The sequence below is a fragment of the Mya arenaria genome, chromosome 4 (genome assembly GCF_026914265.1).
Source record: "Mya arenaria isolate MELC-2E11 chromosome 4, ASM2691426v1".
NCBI classification, from domain to species: domain Eukaryota; kingdom Metazoa; phylum Mollusca; class Bivalvia; order Myida; family Myidae; genus Mya; species Mya arenaria.
In genome coordinates, this window is record NC_069125.1 from 33,168,601 (window position 1) to 33,192,228 (window position 23,628).

General features: G+C 34.6%; 1 protein-coding gene across 1 annotated transcript; it reads left to right on the forward strand.

The window, feature by feature from the left end:
• The first annotated feature begins 5,672 nt into the window (after window positions 1–5,672).
• On the forward strand, window positions 5,673–22,710 carry LOC128230761 (multiple epidermal growth factor-like domains protein 11). The gene is made up of 11 exons (XM_052943202.1): window positions 5,673–5,690; window positions 8,707–8,767; window positions 9,908–10,048; window positions 11,128–11,259; window positions 13,408–13,539; window positions 15,387–15,530; window positions 16,538–16,675; window positions 17,448–17,579; window positions 19,188–19,334; window positions 20,249–20,362; window positions 21,103–22,710. The coding sequence occupies exons 1-11, from the start codon at window positions 5,673–5,675 to the stop codon at window positions 21,177–21,179; spliced, it is 1,236 nt and encodes a 411-aa protein (XP_052799162.1). The 3' UTR covers window positions 21,180–22,710.
• The last annotated feature ends 918 nt before the right edge of the window (window positions 22,711–23,628 follow it).

Consider the following 23,628-nt stretch of genomic DNA (forward strand, 5'->3'; position numbering starts at 1 on the left):
ACATGATGACTGTTCAGAACCTGACAGGACGTGTTAAAGGCCTAGTTTAATCCTTCTTAAAGTGCCACCCACCCCCACCCCCCCACCCAAAAAAACAAAAAAAAACAAAAAAACAAAAAAAAAACAACAACACCAAACAAACAAAAAACAAAACAAAAACAACAGCAACAACAACAAAAAACGTGTATTGTACACAACCTCTGTGCATTAATCTATATCCAACTGCCTAATTGTTCCTTAAACTAGGCCTTTAAGCACCGAAAGAGCGTATTAACAACCGAATTAGGTATTCTACAACGTGACACGAGCGTACCATAGCCGTAGTATATGCATGTAGAGCATTAGGGGAGAACTCCATTGACGTAACAAGAACGCAAACGCGATTGTTCTAATATTTCCCGTCCAGTACCACGCTTTCACTACGTCTACTAGGTTTTAGCTACGCCATCACTACGTCTATGCCGTCGTTAATACGTTCTTACTAAATTACTATTACGTCCTGATATCACTTCAATAAAGACCATTCCACGTCCTTATCGGTGTCTCCTGCATTCCTTCTACGTTCACCAGGTTCTGACTGCGTCCTGTCAGAGTTTTGAGGACGTAGTGGGAACGCGGCCTAGTGTGATGGGGAATTAAGAATGCATAAAATTTTGAATAAAGTGGTATTTTAATTCGCACTATTTAAAAACCGTATAACACGATACGTCCCATTTTGTAACCCCGGCATATTAATTAGATTAACATGTCATGTAGATTTGAAGAAACCTGACATCGATTTGCGGTTACTAACTTTTTTTAGCCTAAGTCTAGAAACGAACTTGAGACTGTTCGTAATCATGTGCAATGTGTTGATTTCAATCCATTTTTTAACAAGCCTGATTTTTCAGAAAGCAAATGCCAATGTCTTGAGAAAGGAGTGGACACATTCGGAACTCCTCGGTCATTTTTATCGGAAACAACCTCGGATTTTTGCCGGTACATCAGTGGAAGTAGTTCGTAAAATTTTGAATTATATCATTAGTTAAATTTAATGTTTTAGCTTGAATTTATTAATCTAAGTTTGAATTGATTGCCAGTGCAGTGTTTTATTGCAGACATAATTAAAATTTATTAAAAGTTAAAGTTAAGTCATTCAGTTTAACTGCTAAATTAAATTACTACGCGATCTTCTTCAAGCGGACTTAAAGTGTACCGATTTATGACTTTGTAATTCGTCCATATACATCCGAGTTGACAAAAATGGCAGATGAGCTCCCTATGGATTGGACAATGGTTCAAGAACAAAATCAATGAAACGAAAAAAGAATTCGACATTAAAATGACAATGAGCGAAGCGTAAACGTTCGAAATTATGGTTGCCTACTGCGCAGGTTCTTATTTCGTATTTGTCTCAATTTACTGGTTAACATCTGAAAGACTAGCAGATGCAAATGTATAATTGATGAGTAACTTGTTTATGTTTTTTGTATTGTAAAAAAGGTCCCGGTAGCACTTAACATGGCCTCACAGAGTATATGGAACACTGGTTCTCAATTTTATGCACCATAACTTCCTAAATGGCATTGCTTTTTTTATTGTATTTCTACGATCAGAAGAAAACATGATGCAAGTGATTATGTTAAGGCAGTATGACAGCTTCTCGACAATAAAACTATATAACAGGATTGCCTCGCCAGTTCATGCGAGGTTGGAAATTTGAATAATTTATAGCTAGCCTATCTATAAAGCCATACAGCGTTTTGCTATTCCTTTGATAAATGTGGGTAATGTATTTTATAACAACTATAAATTAAGATGGATACTTTCAAATGTAGTGTGTGTTTTATTAAACAGACGATAATCCATTCAAGTGTATTATTACCCATATATCTTTAATTTTAACATTGTTACAAGCCCTATCACACAAATAAATTCCATGTCTGACCAATTAAAATCGTATACATGTTTGCGGTGCGCATTAAGAAATCCGACCCACAACATTGCCCAAGGGTCGGATTTTCATTCGCCCCGTATACATGTGAACGATTCGTTTTCCTGCATTATTTAATTACAAGTGCGATCTTGACGGTATTAGTGTTGTCTTAAGATAATCAACCAAATTGCGCGAGGGAAGTTGTTTATTGACGTCAACGTCTTGATACTCTGTAATTTAAAGTGAACGTCAACTAGTATATAAATGTTGACTGCCTTAAGTGAAGTTACGGTTTAAGCCATAAAACATTAATTTTCGAAGGGAAATATAAAAATCTGCGATCCGATCTTTTGTCTGCAGTCTTTATCACTGGTTTTCAGATATTTACGCAAACAACTGCTCGTTCCAAGACAAAAAAATAAAAAAAGTTGTCAAAACGTTCAATCTATGAGAGTGCAGCTTTAAGTAAAATATGTACTATCACTATAGAATCAGTAAATCCCTCTTTTAGTAGCGTATTGACAATTTGTTGTGTTCTGTAGAAGTGAGGTATTATAATAAGTGTATTTTAAGGTTGCAATGTCAGTTTTATTAATCATAATTTTCACATAAAAATCCAACATGCATGGCGGAGTGTTTTTAGCGTATTGTCAATTTAATGACGTCAGAGGGTAACAGTGCGGCAGAGGGTGAAAGAGCAGGATGATATATTCTAGCACACCGGATAGGCATTTCCGGTGAATTCAGCCTTGCTGGAAAACTCCATCTGGCATCCCCCCATGCCAGATGAGTCACGTGCTGTGACGTAATACTTTTAATTTCTTTTATAAAACACTCAATGTAACCATAGTTATGAGGTTTCAATAGATGAGTTCCATTAAAACATTAAAAAACGAAACAAAATAACCCCTAAAACACGTGATATCGAAGGAACTTATTGACGTATGCAGTGAATACAAATTACTGCGCGTCATGACGTCAGTAAACATCATCGCACGCGCGTTTTGGTGAAATGTACAAAAACGCGCTTTCTTGTGTATTTTCTTCACAAAAAAAATGTAATTAAATGTATGCTAGAAAAAATATCTATCATGTGTGTCCGTCCGGATAGAAAAATCCGACCCTCGGGCACGCTGCGTAGTCAGTAACTCGGCAAGCCTCGTTACCTGGCAACGCAGTTGCCCTCGGGTCGGATTTTTCTATCCGGAACGGGAATACATGACAGATATTATTTTGGTATAATAATTCCAAATATCCCATATGTTCTCGATTGACGTCGCCGTTTTGGGTTTTTCATTCTTAATTAATATTTTTGTTTAAAACCATTGTTCTGGCTCTGCTCTTCAAAAGGTTAGACAGATGAAAGTGTTATATGTTCATTAAAGTGAAATGAGTTTAACCTAATGATGCATTGAAATTAAAACTATTTTGTTTACATCTTGATCTTTCAAGTGTAAACCTATAGTGTGCTCTTTTAGATGTTATTCTAACAAAATATAAATAGTTTCATTGATGGTATGATTCGTTATCATAGGAACGATTGATGTTAAAGTTAACAGTGTTGATAACATTGATGGTATGATTCGTTATCATAGGAACGATTGATGTTAAAGTTAACAGTGTTGATAACATTGGTGGTATGATTCGTTATCATAGGAACGATTGATGTTAAAGTTAAAAATGTTGATAACATTGATGGTATGATTCGTTATCATAGGAACGATTGATGTTAAAGTTAACAGTGTTGATAACATTGATGGTATGATTCGTTATCATAGGAACGATTGATGTTAAAGTTAAAAATGTTGATAACATTGATGGTATGATTCGTTATCATAGGAACGATTGATGTTAAAGTTAACAATGTTGATAACATTGATGTTATGATTCGTTATAATAGGAACGATTGATGTTTAAGCTAACAGTGTTGATAACATTGATGTTATGATTCGTTATCATAGGAACGATTGATGTTTAAGTTAACAATGTTGATAACATTGATGTTATGATTCGTTATCATAGGAACGATTGATGTTAAAGTTAACAGTGTTGATAACATTGATGGTATGATTCGTTATCATAGGAACGATTGATGTTAAAGTTAACAGTGTTGATAACATTGGTGGTATGATTCGTTATCATAGGAACGATTGATGTTAAAGTTAACAGTGTTGATAACATTGATGGTATGATTCGTTATCATAGGAACGATTGATGTTAAAGTTAACAGTGTTGATAACATTGATGGTATGATTCGTTATCATAGGAACGATTGATGTTAAAGTTAAAAATGTTGATAACATTGATGGTATGATTCGTTATCATAGGAACGATTGATGTTAAAGTTAACAATGTTGATAACATTGATGTTATGATTCGTTATAATAGGAACGATTGATGTTTAAGCTAACAGTGTTGATAACATTGATGTTATGATTCGTTATCATAGGAACGATTGATGTTTAAGTTAACAATGTTGATAACATTGATGTTATGATTCGTTATCATAGGAACGATTGATGTTAAAGTTAACAATATTGATAACATTGATGTTATGATCCGTAATCACAGGGCCGATTTTTCAGACCTTGTTAAAGTTAACCTTGTTAAAGTTAACAGTGTTGATAACAGTAACGTTGTTAACTTTTAAAGGTGATATCTTTCATTATGTTCACATATATTTAGATCAAACAAGCATAGCTGATTCAGATATCTCAATATGTGTGTCAAATACCACACCTTACATGTGAATCCATGATACCTTTTAGAGTATTACAAATTTGAAAGTTAACAACGATCCAGCGTTGTTAACTTTAACATTTTTCTTAATTATTTGTTTATTAGTTTGATTTTAAGGCCGCATTTTCTAGAAATTGTAAATAAAATTATTAAAACAAATACATGGACACAATATTTCAAAGTCATCAAATTACATTTTAAACATTATAAGTAGGCGACCCGATAGGGATATACAGGGCAAAGGAAACTCGAGCCCGAATATGGTTTCCTGCGCCCCGTATATCCCATATCGGGTCATCTTCTAACCCCGTAACGTATATATCACGTCGATAACATGGTTTACTTCTTTAAATGTTTCATTAATTCATCGAAATCGGAAAATAGACGCCGTTTTGGTACGATATAAATTTGGTGACCCGATATGGAAAACTATGGGGTCACCGCGTGACCAGTACTGGACCAATGGCGTTGCGTCATTTGTGTTTGAGGCGTGATATACTACAATTGCCATTGTTTTGTAGAAGTAAAGATATAAATTCTTTAAGCTGTAAACGGTGTTTATCAAATTATTGAACATTGCATACCCATTGGGTTAAATTTCCACTACCCTTTTAACGTAAATAATCAAAAGTGCGATCAAATAAATCAAAATGCCGCATTTCATTTATCGCCTGCTAGAAAATTCTCTGTTTTCTCTAACGGCGTTTTATCAAAGAAATTTTTAACAAGGACAACTCACTAGAGGCAAAAATGACTTCCTTTCAGTAGAATATTTATCAAAGCAAAAACATTAAGGAATGTCAGGTTGTTATTATTAACTGCCCAGAGAATAACACAGTTAAGGTAAACTGAAACTTGGAGCATCGATTTTGTACAAAGTTCGTCAAAATATGAGCAATCCTGCTGTGTTTGTTATTATTGTTATGGAGATGATTGCGCATAACCAGCAGCGGGTATAAATACCGGTGCCGAGAGGCTAACTCTCGCTGTTGAAGTTGATGAAGTAAGGGAATACACGATGGCGGCTGACGCTTCTGTATGTATGAATATTAAATGGAATAGAATTGTGTTTTTGTAATGGCAAAACTGAGACTTTTTCTCTTCTTGGCGTTCAAAATTGTTATTTGTCTTATCATAATTAAATGTACATTTTTGATCATATTACGGAATACTGTTTCTGCGAAGCCCTATTATTTATTAAATTTTATTTATTGACTATTTGTTGACATTTTTTATGTTATCCCAGTGTTTAGGCTCAAGCCAACGCTAATGGAATCACTGGACGGATTCACATTGAACTATTTAGAAGAGCTTAAATAACCTAAAATTACGCGTGTCCTGCTCACATAAAGATGCACTTGTACTCCCGAATAAGATTTACCACGATTAATACCATTTTTTTAGTAAACCAAAAAGGATGAATGCATATCGAAAACATTGATTCTTATGAAGGATAGCGAGTTTATTTTTGAAAGAAAGAAAATGAGGAGACACGGTATTTCTACCTTATAAGATGATACTAGATCACACACAAAATTTTAGCAATTACTTAATATTTTTGCGTTTTCAGCAATTAAATACACGGCTACAATCTTGTTATCAGTAATTCATATTTTCCATTTATAAATGCATTATTTAGTTTGTAGTAAAGGTTTATCACTCAAAATGTGTGTTGATTTTGAATAAGAGTGTCAATATAAATAACCTGAAATTGCGCGTGTCCTGCTGATTTAATCATTAAAATAAAACTAACTATTTCTCGAAGGGACACGTTAACGTATCAAAGGGTCAAACATCTTTTATCATTATGTGCGAAATGCAAAGCAAAAAAATGCTTCAATCATACAACATCATCAAGTGTCTAAATTAGAGGTCTATTGTTAATAAACTTGTGGCGTATAAAAACTTTTCGCAACGCGGTTTTGAATTTGTATTGTTTATTACATTAATTGTGTTCAAATAAGTATCTGTCAGCTGTTGTTTAGTTAATGTTCATAAAAGTAAGAAAAATAATTCAATATCAAAAGAGTTTCAAAATAATCCTTGCCGACAGTATGTCTCTGAACGAGTCTTAATTCATAAATTGCAAACAACCTTTGACTGTAACAAAACTACACACATACGTACTGTTTGTATTTGTTTAAACATTATTTCATCGGAATGCATTTTAATATTAGTGTTGACTTCTAAATGACTAAATTTAATGGAAAGGAAATCGGTAAGCCAGGCGCAGAGCGGCGCCGACAAATCGTTCAGCAGATCAACAACAAATTAATTTCCTAAGTGATCAGTGCGAAGTGCCACGCGAATACCTTTATAATAGCGAGTGCGCATGCGCGAACTTCAAAATAAATCGCTTAATAAAAAGAATTAATGACAATGATGTAAAGCGGTTGTTTTCATTACTACGTGGAAATATGGCGGTTTCGTAATAAATATGGATTTTTGGTTGGCATGGCTCTTTTTATTGATAAATATTAACCTGTTCGGCAATCCAGTTGGCATGAGTTAGAACACTGAGAATACTTTTCGCAAGTTATTTGCGTTTTGTATGTATTCTTAGTATATGCTCTCCGATTCTTAGGCGGCATACAAATGATACTTCACAATTTCATACTGTGAAAATAATAAATTGCTACTTTTGAGATATTAGATCGCTCTTTCATATCAAGTGTAAGCACACACAATTTCAACGACGTCATTTCCAAAACGTTTTGTTCGCTTACAACTTGGCACGTATTTCCGAAAAAAACTACAATTAAATGTCGTTTTCTAATCCATTTAGGCATATAATAAAAAATATTTTTTTTTTACAGTAAACACCAAACGTACATAGTTCATTTGTGAAATAGCCTTTAATTCTTGTTTGGGTCAAAAACGAGCATTTAATATGAGACAGAAATATTGAACTTACTTGAATGACAAAATTAAGACTTTCTGAAGTTAGGGACACCTAAATTTATTTGCGATACTGTATAACATTAATTTTATTTTTGTATATCAAACATTGTAGAATACTACTCAAATATAAGAAGAAGCTGTATCTTCCATTTCTCCTAAAACTATATGTTGTATTGTTCTGTAACCTGACAGTTTTTGTGTAACAATACATGCAATCTTACATTGAAACAAACAATAATCCTTTATCTCTTAAAATATTATTATCTTATCAGTTATTTGTTGATTAATGTTTACAATGCAATTGCTGTATTTTCCTGTTAGTTGTTTTTGACGATGAACTCCTGTAGATCGGTCTACGTAGTCGATCAATTAGTGTGTATACCACGTGATAATTTACGTCATAAATGCTACATCGGAAGGAAACATTATTGCTTAAATAAAGTCTTAAAACAAAGATTACTTTTATTTTACTACACCATTTTAAATGAAACAAAGGACAGTCTATGCCCCTGAAGAGCCACGCCTTCGTGTTATTACCAGAGTTTGATAAGATGATTAGTTTCATCAAACACTTCGAAAAACCTGTTTCTAAAATAATGTTTTGACAGTGCTCCGTCAGACGGCCGTTTTGTGAAAAGGTTTGTCGAAGTGTTTTAAGAAACTTAACTCTCAATCAAACTCTGATAAAAGACCGAAGGTGGGGCTCTGTAAGCGGTGTAGACTGTACTACGTTTAATTTAAAATGGTGAAGAAATAGTGAAGTATTCTTTGTTTGATGTCTTCCTTCGAAGCAAAAATTCCGACGTAGCAGTTAAAGTTGTCTGAAAGGAATGAAACATTTAGTTTCAAATTACAAATATAATTACAATTATCAATAATCAGAATAAAAATTATGTCAAGTTAAATCATTTTAAAACAGAAAAATCAACGTTATGGCAATCCTCTAAATTCTCAGGAAGAGGATGTCCTTTTAAGGAATATAGCATAGGAGGATTCTCCAATTTTATACGCCGAATAAACGAGTGCATAAATAATAAACAGTTTTTAACACTAAGAGGTAAACGATTTTTAAATGTGTTTAACAAATATTGATAGTTTCCTAAAATCATTTGCATTCGTACTTGTAAGTAGAATTATTACTTTTCCTTCAGTTACGTTCGAAAACAACAGTGTTTGTTGTCTTGCTGTCATTCATCTCTGGCGGACAAGCAGGTAAGTTATCTATACGAAAGACTCGGGTAGCACTGCTTGTGGGAATGAGTGTGCCTCCAATATTTTTACCCATTATTTTGTCTATTACAAAGCCGTATCTGGCACCACGTGCTCTGCTGGCGTAAACGAGTGCGCCTCCATTGTTTTTTACATTTATTTTGTCTATTACAAAGCCGTATTTGGTACCATGTGCTCTGCTGGCGTAAACGAGTGCGCCTCCATTGTTTTTTTACTTTTATTTTGTCTATTACAAAGCCGTATCTGGTACCACGTGCTCTGCTGGCGTAAATGAGTGCGCCTCCATTGTGTTTTTGCCATTATTTTGTCTATTACAAAGCCGTATCTGGCACCACGTGCATTGCTGGCGTAAACGAGTGCGCCTCCATTGTGTTTTTTACCATTATTTTGTCTCTATCAAAGCCGTATGTGGCGAACCGTCGACCCGGGTCTGAGGATCAATTAAGTCAATATGCATAGTTAGTTTCAAATTAAACTATTAAACAATCCTACGCGTATTTAAGAACAAAACATTTCCCCGGAGTTCAAACTTCCCATCCAGCAAAGCAGAACGGACCTATACATGCAAGAAGAAGGTGGGAGAAAAAGCAATTTTCTGAAATCATGAGCTAAAAATAATGTTCTTATGATCACATGGAACTTACACGTGATACGCGTGGTAGCAGAGATTTCATTCAAAATAATATACCTGGAGATTGTACGCACAATCTCTTGCAAGCTTGTCCATAGACATTCCAAACGTGTGCATTCCGCTTATTTTTACCTATATTCAGCGCGCATCATGTTGTAAAAATAATGAGTATGTATTGTATGTGATATGCCGGTTTATCTAGCAATTATAAGTTCTTTTTTTTATTTAGTAGCGTTGAGAAATTGTAGTTGTTGTGAGTGAATGGTATTACCAGTATTTTTAAAATTACATCTCATCTTGTTTTTGTTCAGGGCTCAAAATTTAATGATAATTGAAGGAGTTTATTATGTTATAATTTATTTCTATCGGAATTTCTATCTATTTACTATTATTTTGTTTATTTCAAAGCCGTATACGGCACCACGTGCACTGGTGGCGTAAACGAGTGCACCTCCATTGTTATTTTTACTACTATTTCGTTTATTCCAAAGCCGTATCTGGCACCACGTGCACTGCTGGCGGACAAGAGTGCGCTGCCATTGCCAACTCATTCTGTGACACTGTGACTAATGATTACTGCATATGTGTCGACATCGCCACGGAAGGAAGCTCCGACGACTGTGGATTCACGGGTTAGTATAATACCGAATCTTCCATTGTATAATTGCAGTCAAAGCATCCAGGTATTTTTCAGTGAATTTACCAGGAAAATAATACAAACAGTTTTTATGATAATGCTGTATGCTTAAAAGCTGCACACTCACAGATTGACCGTTTTGACAATTTATATTTTTGGTTTTGGAATGGAACTTTTGCGTAAATGTCTGTAAACCGGTGATATGAGACTGCTGTCAAAAGATCAGACCACAGTCTTTCATATATACGTTCGAAAATTGAGGTTTTATGGATAAAAGCGTTACTAACGCTTTAAAAAGGAGTTTTCGGCAGTTTTTCATACAATAGAAATCTGCTCTATTGACTGTGTTTTATCTGCTATGATTGGACAGAAGGCACTGATGCCAAAATACATTTATTCTGAGACAAAAATAACAGAAAGGTCAAACCAGTCAATCTGTGAAAGAACATCTTCTATCTATCAACAACAGGTTTGTATTTGTTTCAAAATTAAGATGTTATTACTGAGTATATAAGTTTATAAAAAAATACAGGAATTTACATTGATAACTTATCCAATAGTATGTCATGTACCAAACCTGTCCTGAGTTATCTTAAAGTCTTACAGCCGCTCACGTTAGCAAATTGTTTTGCTGGAATTCCACAGTAATTTTTCGTCCGGTTCAGTAGAAGTAAACAACAAACGTACAGACCGCAACAATTAGTCATTAGTTGAAATTTAAGTCTTAAATTATACATTCAAGTAATCTGGAAGCAATTTCCTTTTAAATAATACAAAAATAAAATTGGTCACCAGGCACCAAAATTTACTTTTATAACCAAAGATAGAATTGAATAAAAATCTTATTTTAAGATTGAAATCTTAATGTTAATATATTTTACATCTGATTACCAACGGAAAGGGCCGAAACAAATGTTCGATAAACTCGTGACCCAATCCCTTTACATGTCATTTTATATGAAAGTAAGCTTTGTTACATTGCACTGTTTCTGTTTCTTTGTTGTTCTCATCATCATGTATTGTGTAAATGAATCGCCGTGCAATAAAATATGTTTAAACTAAATTTAACAACAGATTGTTCGAGTGACGATTCCGTGTGCGGCACAGCAGATACGAACTCTGAGTGTGTCAGCTCTACAGAATGTGCCTGCAGTCAAGGTTATGAACTAACAGGCGCCGACGATCAGAATGAATGCATCGCTAAAGGTACGTTGCATGGGCAGTTTCTATCATGTAAGGTTGTGGACATAGTTAAGAACAGAAGATACCCCTTTTCAAATATATCCCCGCTCTTTAGATAATAACGTACACTGAAGTTTATTTCCAATGTCATTTGGGAGCCTGTTGTAACATTCCTCCCGGAAGACGCTTAGTACATTATATGTAGTAAGGCTGCAATCAGACCTCAGAACCCAGGGTTGTTGATCAGGTGCCTTACTCATAAAACCACGGATCTGCCACTTAAAGGCCTAGTTTAAGAAATGTTTGGCATGATAATCCCATGCTGTGCATCTCCTGCTAATTGCACTTGTGTCACAGTAGAGGCTAATTTCCTATATATTGGTTTATTGGCTCAGGGCCATTTAGGGTCCATTTCTATAATAAACTTTCAAAACTGCACAGCAGGATACCAAGATCAGAGATCTTTTTCTTTTTTTTTGGGGGGGGGGGAGGGTGAGTAAGGGGGGGGGGGTCACTTAAAGAAGTCTTAAACTAGGCCTTTAAAGGCATGTGAATGTTTTACTCACAAGTAAGCGAGTTATGGCTTCTAACCAATGAACGTTGTTGTTCTACTCTGGCTATGTCTTCCCTTCGAGATATACGGGTGTTCTACTCTGGCTATGTCTTCCCTTCGAGATATACGGGTGTTCTACTCTGGCTATGTCTTCCCTTCGAGATATTCGGGTGTTCTACTCCAATTAGCCAGTAATGTAATCCACGGAAGCTTTATAAATATAGCCTCAGTATATGTTCATAGTTCCGATTCTGTTTGTATATTTACATTTACAACGGAACGCTTCCATATCCCTGTGGTGTCCATTGTTTTTATCTATACATAAAGGAAATACCAATGTTATCGCAATGTGAGTAATTACAGTCACATGTTATATTCGTATACATGACTGTATTTTTACGATGATGACTTTTTTATGCTTTTCTAGTACTTTTTTGTTCTGATCTGCTCCGATGTATTTTGTCTATTGCCTATGGTCCCTTTTCTATGGCAAAAAAAACAATTGTGTCTCACCAAATGACGGTTTCGTGTCTCAACGACTTGTGTTACTGTGTTCAACTAGTATCTTAATTGGTTTCAATATTATCGACAGGCTGTGATATATACATTTTGCAATCAAAGCGTATATATGTATATAAGTATATACTCTATTCATTGATGAGCCTAGCGTCCTAACGGCGTGAAGTCGTACGCCTAACGGCCTGGATATAGAGACATGACGGCGTGAATCTATCGCCTGTCGAGCTCAAGATCTATTTTTGTGGCTATACTATAGTAACATCCCCTTTAATATTTAGAACTTATCAATAACTGCATTTGTATATTCATTATTATCATACTTGAAATGGATGTTGACCATCACCATAAATAACTCCACAGATATTTGATGCGAACTCACTATTTGGCTGCTATTATGGAGCGATACATGGTTCACAGTCAAACATCTCTTGTTAAATACAAATACAGTGTGTGTACATACCACGTGATAAATTGCGTCTTAAATGCTGCGTCGGAAGGCAATATATTGCTTCGGATGAAGCCTTTAAACAAAGATAACTTTACTATTTCGTCAACATTTTTATGAAACATAGCGCAGTCTACGCCGCTTACAGAGCCCCGCCTTCGGTCTTTTACCAGAGTTTGATTGAGAGTTTAGTTTCTTAAAACACTTCGACAAACCATTTCACAATACGGCCGTCTGACGGATTACTGTCAAAACATTATTTGGGAAACAGGTTCGTCGAAGTATTTGATGAAACTAATCACCTTATCAAACGTCTGTAATAACACGAAGGTGGGGCTCTTTCAGCGGCATAGACTGCCCTATGTTTTATTTAAAATGGTGTAGTAAAAGAAAAGTTATCTTTAATTTAAGTCTTTATTTTAAGCAAAATGTTACCTTCCGGCGTAGCATTTATGACGTAATTTATCACGTGGTATACACACACTAAAATAAGACAATCATTTAATTGGTACCACCATATACGAGTCATTCACAGAAGATATAGTCTTTTGATACAAGTAACTCTTCGTTTTTTGTTATTGTTTATTTTTTTCAACATAATTTTCTGTGGGAATATAACCTTGCGTAATATTTTTTATACACATTTTCGCTTCAGTGGTTGGCTCTTCTTGCTCCAGCGACGCCGATTGTGCACAGACATCTGACACCGTATGTAACACAGTGTCAGGCACATGCGCCTGTGAGGCTCAGTTTGAGGCAACGACTGCTGGGGCCTGTACAGCAAAAAGTAAGTACATACATGCTTTAAAAACATCGTTTCAAGCCATTGATTTTTTTGTTTTTGTGTGTTTGATGTTAAATTAATTTAGTAACAATGAAATATCGCCATCTGAAATGTATAGCTAATAGATGCATTGTTCATAACTTTTTTCAAAAATGGCAAAACAATCCTATTCATGTCAGAAAAAGCACTCGTAACGCAACTTAAAATGATCCTTTTTTAATATTTTGAGCTTGAATTTACAAATATACATGTCAGCACCGCGGTCGGCCGCGAGTCTTTTTGCATTGGTGAAATAAATTTTCATAGGAGGAGCGTCGTTTAAAATGATGCTATATAATGTTTATATTAATAATCCTATAAATTAAGGATAATATATATATAATTATAGAAAGTATCTTTTTTTTATCTCTGATTCCTACCACATAGCATACAGAGATATCCCTAGTTATAACGAAGTAATGACGATATGACAACCTGTCCGTTTTTCTATGGCGGCAGACGACCTTGATAAAAGTTTTCTGTTGCTCCAACATTCCGTATAGTTCGTTCATGGAAACCCCATGTTGGTGCTAGAAAGACATATGATAAGCATAAGAGGGGTTTCCATGAATGATTTATACGAATTGCTGTGTCAAAGGTCAGTATTATTGATCAAGAGTCGGAATAGTAATTCATCTATATACATAGACAGGTCAATATTTGTTTGTATTGGTTAATTATGGCAAACTATAAATAGACATGTCAATATAAAATCCAATGATCAATCAGCCGATCTATCTTTAAACACGTCAATATAGGATCCTAAGATCAATTAGCCGATCTATCTTTAATCACGTCAATATAGGATCCTAAGATCAATTAGCCGATCTATCTTTAAACACGTCAATATAGGATCCTAAGATCAATTAGCCGATCTATCTTTAAACACGTCAATATAGGATCCTAAGATCAATCAGCCGATCTATCTTTAAACATGTCAATATAAGATCCTTACGTCAATTAGCCGATTTATCTTTAAACACGTCAATATAGGATCCTAAGATCAATTAGCCGATCTATCTTTAAACACGTCAATATAGGATCCTAAGATCAATCAACCGATCTATCTTTAAACATGTCAATATAAGATCCTTACGTCAATTAGCCAATCTATCTTTAAGCATGTCACTTTAAAATCCTTAAGTCAATTTACCGATCTATCTATAAGCGTGTCACTTTAAAATCCTTACATTAATTAGCCGATCTATCTATAAGCATATCACTTTAAAATCCTTGAAATAATAGGGCAATCTTTATATAGAGAGGTCAATATTAGCCCCTTTTAGTCAATTATTGCAACCTATCTATAGACATGGCACTATTAGATATTTACGTTCACTAAGGCAATATATATACAGACAGGTAAATGTTTAGTCTTATTAGTCAATAATGACAATCGGTCACTATACGATCAACCGGAGCAAATCTATATAAAGACATGTCAATATGTGTTCCTATTGGTCAGTTATTGCTTTCTATATATATACATGTCAAAATTAGATCAATTAATTAGGTCAATTAGCCAATCAATCTATAGACATGTTTCTATAAGGTCAATTGGGCAATCTATATATAGACATGTAGACATATCAAAATTGGACCCTTAAGTCAATTAGCCAATGTATCAATAGATATGTCTCTATAAAATCCTTAAGGTCAATAGGGCAATCAATATATAGACAGGTCAATATATATGGTCCTATTGGTCAGTTATGGCAATCTATCTATAGAACCGTATAGGTCATAAAGGTAAATGTGGTATTGTTTATATCGTATTATATCATAATCGTCATATTCACTGTTAATTACAGCCGTTGGGGATAGCTGCACACCTGGAGGAGGTGAATGTAACGACATTGCAGAAGGCGAGTGCAACACAGTGCTAACCAATCCTGTGTGTTCCTGTGGCTATGGGTATACAGGAAGCTCTGGTGCCAGTTCTTGTACTGCTAACGGTATGGAAAATGTTCTTCTCATTGGGCCGATTGTGCAGAACATTGTTAAAATTAACAACCTCGTAAACGCCATAGTCGTTATCTGATTTCTACTCCGAAAGTTTATTGGATACTCTTTTCATCCGCAATATTTCTAGCCAGATTTGAAACAAATGTTCCATCTGTACTTATTTATATTAAAATATGTGAATATGTAACGGGGAGTTCATATGTATTAAAAAATGTCGTCGTAATATAGTTTAATGAAAAGATAAACAGTAAACAGTTTCAACAAAGTCGTAGCGTTCTCTCAATTCCAAATGCCCGTATTTGACTCTCGATTCTACCAAATTGTCGTGATGCAACGTCTTACTTTCCTCCGCATAATTCAAAAAGTAGGAAATGTTTTAAGAGTGACCGTTAAAAAACGTTATGATATTTAACGGATAATAATGTTCTACGGAAAATTTACGGAATTTTATTTAACGATGTTAGTCATGAAATCGAAATTGCCAGTGTCAGAATTTCACAGTCATGAAAAGTTTATTGTTAAAGCTTATTTTAATTTGAATATGCTGACATTTACATCAAACGTTATGATGTACATTCGGAACTTCTCAAACAATAGCCATCGAAAACAACTCCGGACAATTTTGACGGAATAACTTTGTCAGAAATCCCAACATTTAACTACTCTGCAAGTAGATCGTGATGTTTTTTTTTCAATTTAGCAGTTAAACTTAATGCCTTTTCTTTTGTGAATTTAATTATTTACGCAATCAAAATCTTTATTGGCGATAAATTTTAACTTAGTATAAAATACACGTTAAAACACTACAATTGATTTAGAATAGTATTTAAAATTTCACTTCTACCGGTGAACCGGCATAAAATCCATATACACTCAAGCATGTTTTTGATGAAAATGGCTAAGGAGTTCCGAACGTATGGGGTAGTTTGTACGAGCAGAAGAAAAAATGGTACATGTTGGCATGAAATAATTCTGTCAAATTCACTCACATGTTCAGTTGTTGGCGCAACCTGCACTTCTGATGGCTACCAATGTACACCTATTACGTGGGGCTACTGCAACATTGCTGTCGCAAGTCCCGAATGCGGCTGTGCAGCTATTACAACGGCGTCTGGCACAACATGCTCCGTGACAGGTAATTGAAAGTGCAACATTTCATGAGGAAAGTTCAATATGCGGTCGTGCAGCAATATTATCGGCATTAAGAACACACAATACATAACATGTAATGTATAGTTTTCACTTTTTGTAATTCCCACTTGTGGTGGTGCAGGTATTCTATCCACATTAACGAAACATGAAATTCACAAGAAATATGAAATACACAACGAAACATGAAATACACAACGAAACATGAAATACACAACGAAACGTGAACTATATAGCTTTCACAATCTTTTAAAAGTCCCACGTGTGGTGATGGAGATATTTCATCAGCACCAAGAACTAATGAAGCGCAACAGGCGATGTATAGTTTTAACTGTCTAGTGAAAGTCCCACATGTGGAGGTACGGATATCCCATTAACATTTAGAACACACACGACGAAACATGCAGTGTGTAGTTTAAACTGTTTAGTGAATGTCCCACAGGAGAAGGTGCAGATATTTCGTGGACATTAAGAACACACGTAACGAAACATGTTTAGTTTTAACTGTTTAAGGAAAAATCAAATATGTCCCTGCTAGTTAGACGGCATCTGGAACAGCACCCAAACAGAAAATGTATAATTATAGTGAAAACTAATAATTGTTTCGAACTGCCAATCATGATTTTGAACACACATTTAATTTCATTACTATCATCGAACGCTTGTATTTTGAGAGTTTTTTTAATTTGTACAACATTAGCGTTATGGATACAAATCGTCATTGTGAATCATACGGTTTTGCATGGCTATTTTTCCAGCCTGTACCGCTGATGCGACTTGTGAGGCGTTAGATTCCAACTCGGCGTGCACGGGAGGTTCCAGCAACGAATGCGAGTGTGTGGCAAACTATGAAATATTTGCCGACGGGACAAGCAACAAGTGTCAACCAGGTAAAACAGTGTTTGTTAGCTCGTCTGATTTTCGAAAAAAAGAATTCAAGGCATTATGATAGGCTTGTTACTAGTGATGTATCGATGATCGATTATAATCGAAAATCGATTGGTTGGGCCTGAAATCGGCGACAATCGATAGTATTTAACTATAATCGATTATCGAAAAAAAAATATTAGTAAGTGTTCAGATGTTATCTTTAAAAAAATGGCTGATGAAAACCATAATGAGCAAGAAAATAAACTATTTTTTATACAACAACACTTAATAACTTCAATCAATCATAGACATAAGGTTTATGCTTATAATGATTAAGAGTTTGATGCTGTACATGAATAAAACTACAACTCAGGTACTATCTAGTATTTTAAAAACCGACTGTACTATCGATAATCGGTTACTTAAGTGGAACCGATCATCGATAGTAAAATTGCAACCGATTCCCAACACTACTTGTTACCGTCGTCGTCATTTTGATAATTTTTCAGCATGATTACAATAATAATATATGTTTCCAGATATTGAAACTTGGTTTATTTTTTGCAAAGGTAATTCCCACCAATCGTAATTAGGCTACAGTCGATTTATGACCCTTTAGACTGAGGGAGAATACCGCAAACAGACGAATGTTTACATCCGTTTGGGTAATCTTGTTTTTTACGTTAAACCATGGATAAAGCATTCGGAACTCCTCGGCCGTTTTTATCGAAAACAACCTCGGATGTATGCCGGTATAAATGTAGAAGTAGTTCGTATTTTTTAATAATACCATTTATTAAACGTTGTGTATTAGCTTGAATTTGTAAATATAAGTTTAAATTGATTGCAAATGAAGTGTACCATTGCAAACATAATAAAGATTTTCAAGAATTAAGTCATTAAGTTTAACTGCTAAATTAAATTACTACGCGAACTACTTGCAGCGGACTTAAACGTACCGTTTTCTGAGTATGTATACCGTCCATATACATCCAAGGTTGTTTTCGATAAGAATGGTTGAGGAGCTTCGAATGTGCATACAATCACCAGTAAAACACACTCTTAGCAACTGGTTTGGTTTAAACATATTTTATTGAGCAAAATAAATAACAATTCAATACAAACACATACTCAAATTTCAGGATTGGAACGTGAGAAATAAACTAATAGAGTTCCTTTCCCTGTTATGATACATAACAACTGACATTTGATGCAGTTATCAGTAATGAAGTTATTTTCATACAAGCTTAAAGATGCACTCTTACACCCAAATAAGATTTACCACATTTAATAATATTGCCCAAATATTCCAAAAATGATAGATAAATAAGAAATAAAAGGTTCTTATGAAGGATACGGAGTTTTATTTGAAAGAAATGAGCATAAAACGTGGTATTTCTACCTTATGAGGCAATAGTAGACTACAGTAAATCTTTTAGCATTCACAAAACTTTTAATATTTTTGCGCTTTCTGCTATTAGATACACGTTTACAATCTTGTTATCAGTAATTAATATTTTCCATAAATGCATTATTTGCTAAATAGTTAAAGGTTTAACAGTCAAAATTGATGTTTGTTATACATATGTATGTATTGATTTTGAATAAGAGTGTAACTTTAATTTCAGGAGTCGGAGCTACTTGCTCATCCGCAGGTGGTGAATGCATGCATCTTCTTGGAGGCTACTGTGACACAACGACAACTCCGTCTGCCCCTGTTTGTGCTTGCGGAGATATTTTTGACGTTTCAGGAGGGACATCGTGCTACTTTAAGTGTAAGAAAACGACGCACACACAGTCTAAGCTCGCTATGATGAACTCTATTATTGCGCTATTCTGTGCCTGCATTCAATATTGACCTTATCCTTATCCTTAGACATGCCTCGATGATTCAGTTCAGCCTATTGGTCAGCTAAATATACCGGCCAATCACAACACCTAGTTTCTTATCTCAAATTTCAGTTCAATTTAAGTTGCTTATTGAAACGGCCCCTGGTTAAATCGAACATTTTTCGATTATTATTTTTTCCCGTTTATTTACACACTATATATAGTTTGGTTATGTCGAATGTTCGTTATCTCGAAGTATTTTGAGAGGTCCTTACAACTTCGACATAGCTGGTTTTTACTGTACCTGGAAATGAATTCGGACAAAAATGTGTAACCATAGATGCAGGGATTAGAAATAAGACTGGCTATAAGTTGATATAGTTTTCTAAGTAAAACCACCTTCTTCGACCTCATGGTAAATTCTTAAAAGAATATCAAAGTTCTAAATACAATAGTTTTCTGATCAATAAACTTAACTTAATTTGAAATGTTGATACTTCGTGACCACATAGTTTGGGGTATCAATTGAAGGGTACAAGTTTGCTGTTTTCTAATAATGATATAGTGTCAAGTACAAGTACATCATGCATAAGTATATATACGTAAATTATTATATAATGTATATTTGAGCTGAAACCGAACATAAAATTTTGACATATTTCGCGATCTTTGAAGAATATAAACACTCAATTAATAAGTGTACTTATTTTTCTGTATTAATTTGTATCTTTTGCGCACACAAAACCTTTTCAAATGATACCAAAGTTATATGATATATGGGATCACAAGGCATCTAATTATTCACATATGTGTGGGTTGAATACCTTAAATTAACCCACGGTGGTAAATGTTTTTTCAGCATGTGCCGCGGACGCTACGTGTACAGCTTTGGACGCCAATTCCGAGTGTGTGAAGGACATGTGTATGTGTAAATCCGGCTACTCCATCAATACCTCGAAACTTTGCAGCATGAGTAAGTGTTAACATAAATATACACGATTTGTTCTGAAAAAAATATGTTGAAACTTCAGCAGTCCTGAAGATCAGGACCGGTATAATTCAGAAAATAACTTAAATCATTTCCGAATTTCAGTTAGTTTCTTTAATTTATTATCTCATTGGTCATATAATATAATGAGTTGGTAAATACTATTTTGATAAAAAATCATAACATTTTGTTGTTGAAAAAAAACAAAACTTTATACATCACGTTTGATGTGAGACAGAAATATTGCAAGAACTTGACATGGGTATTGTAATTACTTCAGAAGTTTCATGAATAACGGCCCTGGGCAACAACCAAACGGAACTTGACCCTTGTCCCCGTTTTTCCTATTATATTTTTGAATTTTTTTCTTTGGACAAAGTAGCCATTTCCATGGGTGGATCCCAGAACTGACGTTAGAGGTGAATACATTGAAATAATTGAAAAGAAAGGTTTAACGATTTCTATTCCTAAATGGTGTATTTTGAGAGTATTTTATTAATGTCTTTCTACGGTATTGTATTGGACGATTTAAGGGAGGGCGCGCGACGAGTTCGCCTCCCCCCCCCCCATTGATCTGCTAGTGATAAAAGTCACCCGCTTGTAACAAAAGTCGCCATTAGAGTAGCTAAGTAGCAAAGTTATTATGTCATTGTCAAAAAAGGAAACAAGGTACGCTTATATATAATTGCAGACAATTGTATAATAATAATTTGTAATATTTTCAGCGGGAGGATCGGACGGTATCAAAGCTTCGATTGTAGCGATGCTAGGCTGCCTTGTCCTCAGTTACCTGCGCATGTAAACTAGCAGTGCATCAGGAGGAGAATGATATCCGCATTGGAAACGAAATAAGACTGGCAATGGACTCTGAATAGTGATTTTGATTATTTCCATCTGGGCTTGCTTCATTTAAGGATCTTAGTCGTTTACATTAATCATCTAATGAACCAGTCCATGTAACCACGCCCCCAGGTATGGGGGTATACAGGGGATAGCGGGGATATGGGCCATGTTTTAACTTGGATGTGTCACCGCAGAGTCGAGTGAATGCTATGGTTTTGTTTTCACGCAGAAAAAAATAGCGGGGGATGGGCCTTACCTAGGATGTCACCAGGGTGTGGGGGCATTTGGCGTACATTTTACCAGCAGTTTGAGCCCGTAGGGCGGGGATTTTATAAAAATTGAAACCAATGTCCCCGCTTTTCCCAGGACCTGGGGAGTGGGTCGTGAAAACAATTGACTGGTGCATAAACTATGCAAAATCTGCAAAATTAGCAACCAGAATTTCTAAGAAAGTATTCAATATTCTACTTAAATAATTATTTTGACCATACATCATTGCCCCTATTCATACTATTGGTCATTTATGAATTACCAGTTAGCCGATTAGATGCATCGTTCTTAAGTCTAATTAAGACAAATATTGAATACCTGTTCATAAACCTGTTCATAAAACAATTGAAAAAAACAACATGCCATTAAGTTCAGTTAACGAATATTCTTCGACTAAGATCTCTAATGAAAAGCCTTCCAGCTCATATCATCAATGTGCAAGAATCGTTATGAGATAGTCAAAACCAACAAGACTTAATTTGTAACATCCAACTATTCTTACGTGAACAAAGATGCAAACCGATAGCTTTCAACAAATACATCATATCAAATAGCTTAACGGTGGTATTTAATACACGGCTGCATATATGATCGTAAGAAGGTTCCTGCACGTCAACAAGAGCTCCATCCTATGAATTGTTAAATTTGAATTCCGTCACTAAAAACAATTCGTTTGAAATAACATGAGGTGAATGGCCTTTATTTTAAGATACAGTGTATTTTTCTCACACTAATTTGGTATTGAAATACTTTTTCCCCGAACGTAAAAGTATAAATCCCAATTTTACGTTTTAAAAACTAAATGTTTAAACCCTCAGACCATTTTTGTATGTAGGAGTCGGTATAATCAATATTATCCCGTCATTAATTTTAAGCATTCTTTATAATTTACAGGCAAAATTTTAATTCCCAATTTAATAAAGACGGGACATTTTTCCCAATCACAAAGGCTCATTCCCAATATGGTAAGAGAAGAATACACTAAGATAAAAAAGGTGACGTTGAAGCTTCATCAGAAGCAACCATAAACAAAATTGCTCCTGGCAGATCGGTTGAGCTTCAAGCCATTGCGTTGGATTTCCTGATTTGTCGGGTGGCATTTTGTTATGTAAATATGTTTCACACGTTGTATGCTTTTGTATGCATATATCAACAACATATAAACAATAGTTATACCGCTTTTTAATTACTTTTTTATATTGTTCCGTACCTAACTTAAATAGTTCTGTTCAAAAACATTATTGTCAATTCCGTGTTGTCATCGAAGAAATATATTCTTAAGTTTTACCTATAATATTTTGGATTGAACGGGTTTTATCTCAAACATATTTTCTATCTTAAACAAATTGCTTAATTTCAGCACACACGTTACAAATGTTCGATTGATATCATGTATTTATGCAAACGAGAATATGTTTAAAAGATTTTATAGCTATTTGACAATAAAGAACTATTTCTTATTTTCGAGTTGCTTTTATGGTGTGAGTTTTACATTTGTGCAATTTCAGCTATTGAATACACGGTTACAATATTGTTATCAGTTAATAATATTTCCATAAATGCATTTTAGTAAGAAGGTTTATTACTCAAAATTTATGTTTGCCATACATGTGTATGTATTGATTTTAAATACAAGAATCACTTTAATGACTAAGACTGTTCACTTTCGATGCACTAGACTAATCTATTTAGAAACAAAACTATTTAGTTTGTCAAATGCATCCTAATAACCCTTTAACCAGCATAGTGTTTGAGATTGAACTGTGTCTTCTAGTCCAGCGTATGTGTAAATGTGCAGTTGAACCTGATTAAAACCAATAACGGCTGACTGTTGATTAAATGAAATAAAAGTACGGACTATTTGAATGAAATAAACTACCGCCCCGTTTAATACAAACACCGATATAGTTCAACGTTGCCAAACAAGAATCAACATTAGATCATGATTTATTTCATACATATCGGTGAAATAATAAATAACATTTTGGTAAATGATAACTTGATCTGGCTCGATCATTTCATAGCAGACAACTCAGGACTACTTTGTCTCGTCTTTTGTAAGATTTCCTTCCCTTGACTTGAAAAAGTACATGTATTGCACAAATTATCACTATTAACAATTATCAACATCTTTTCAA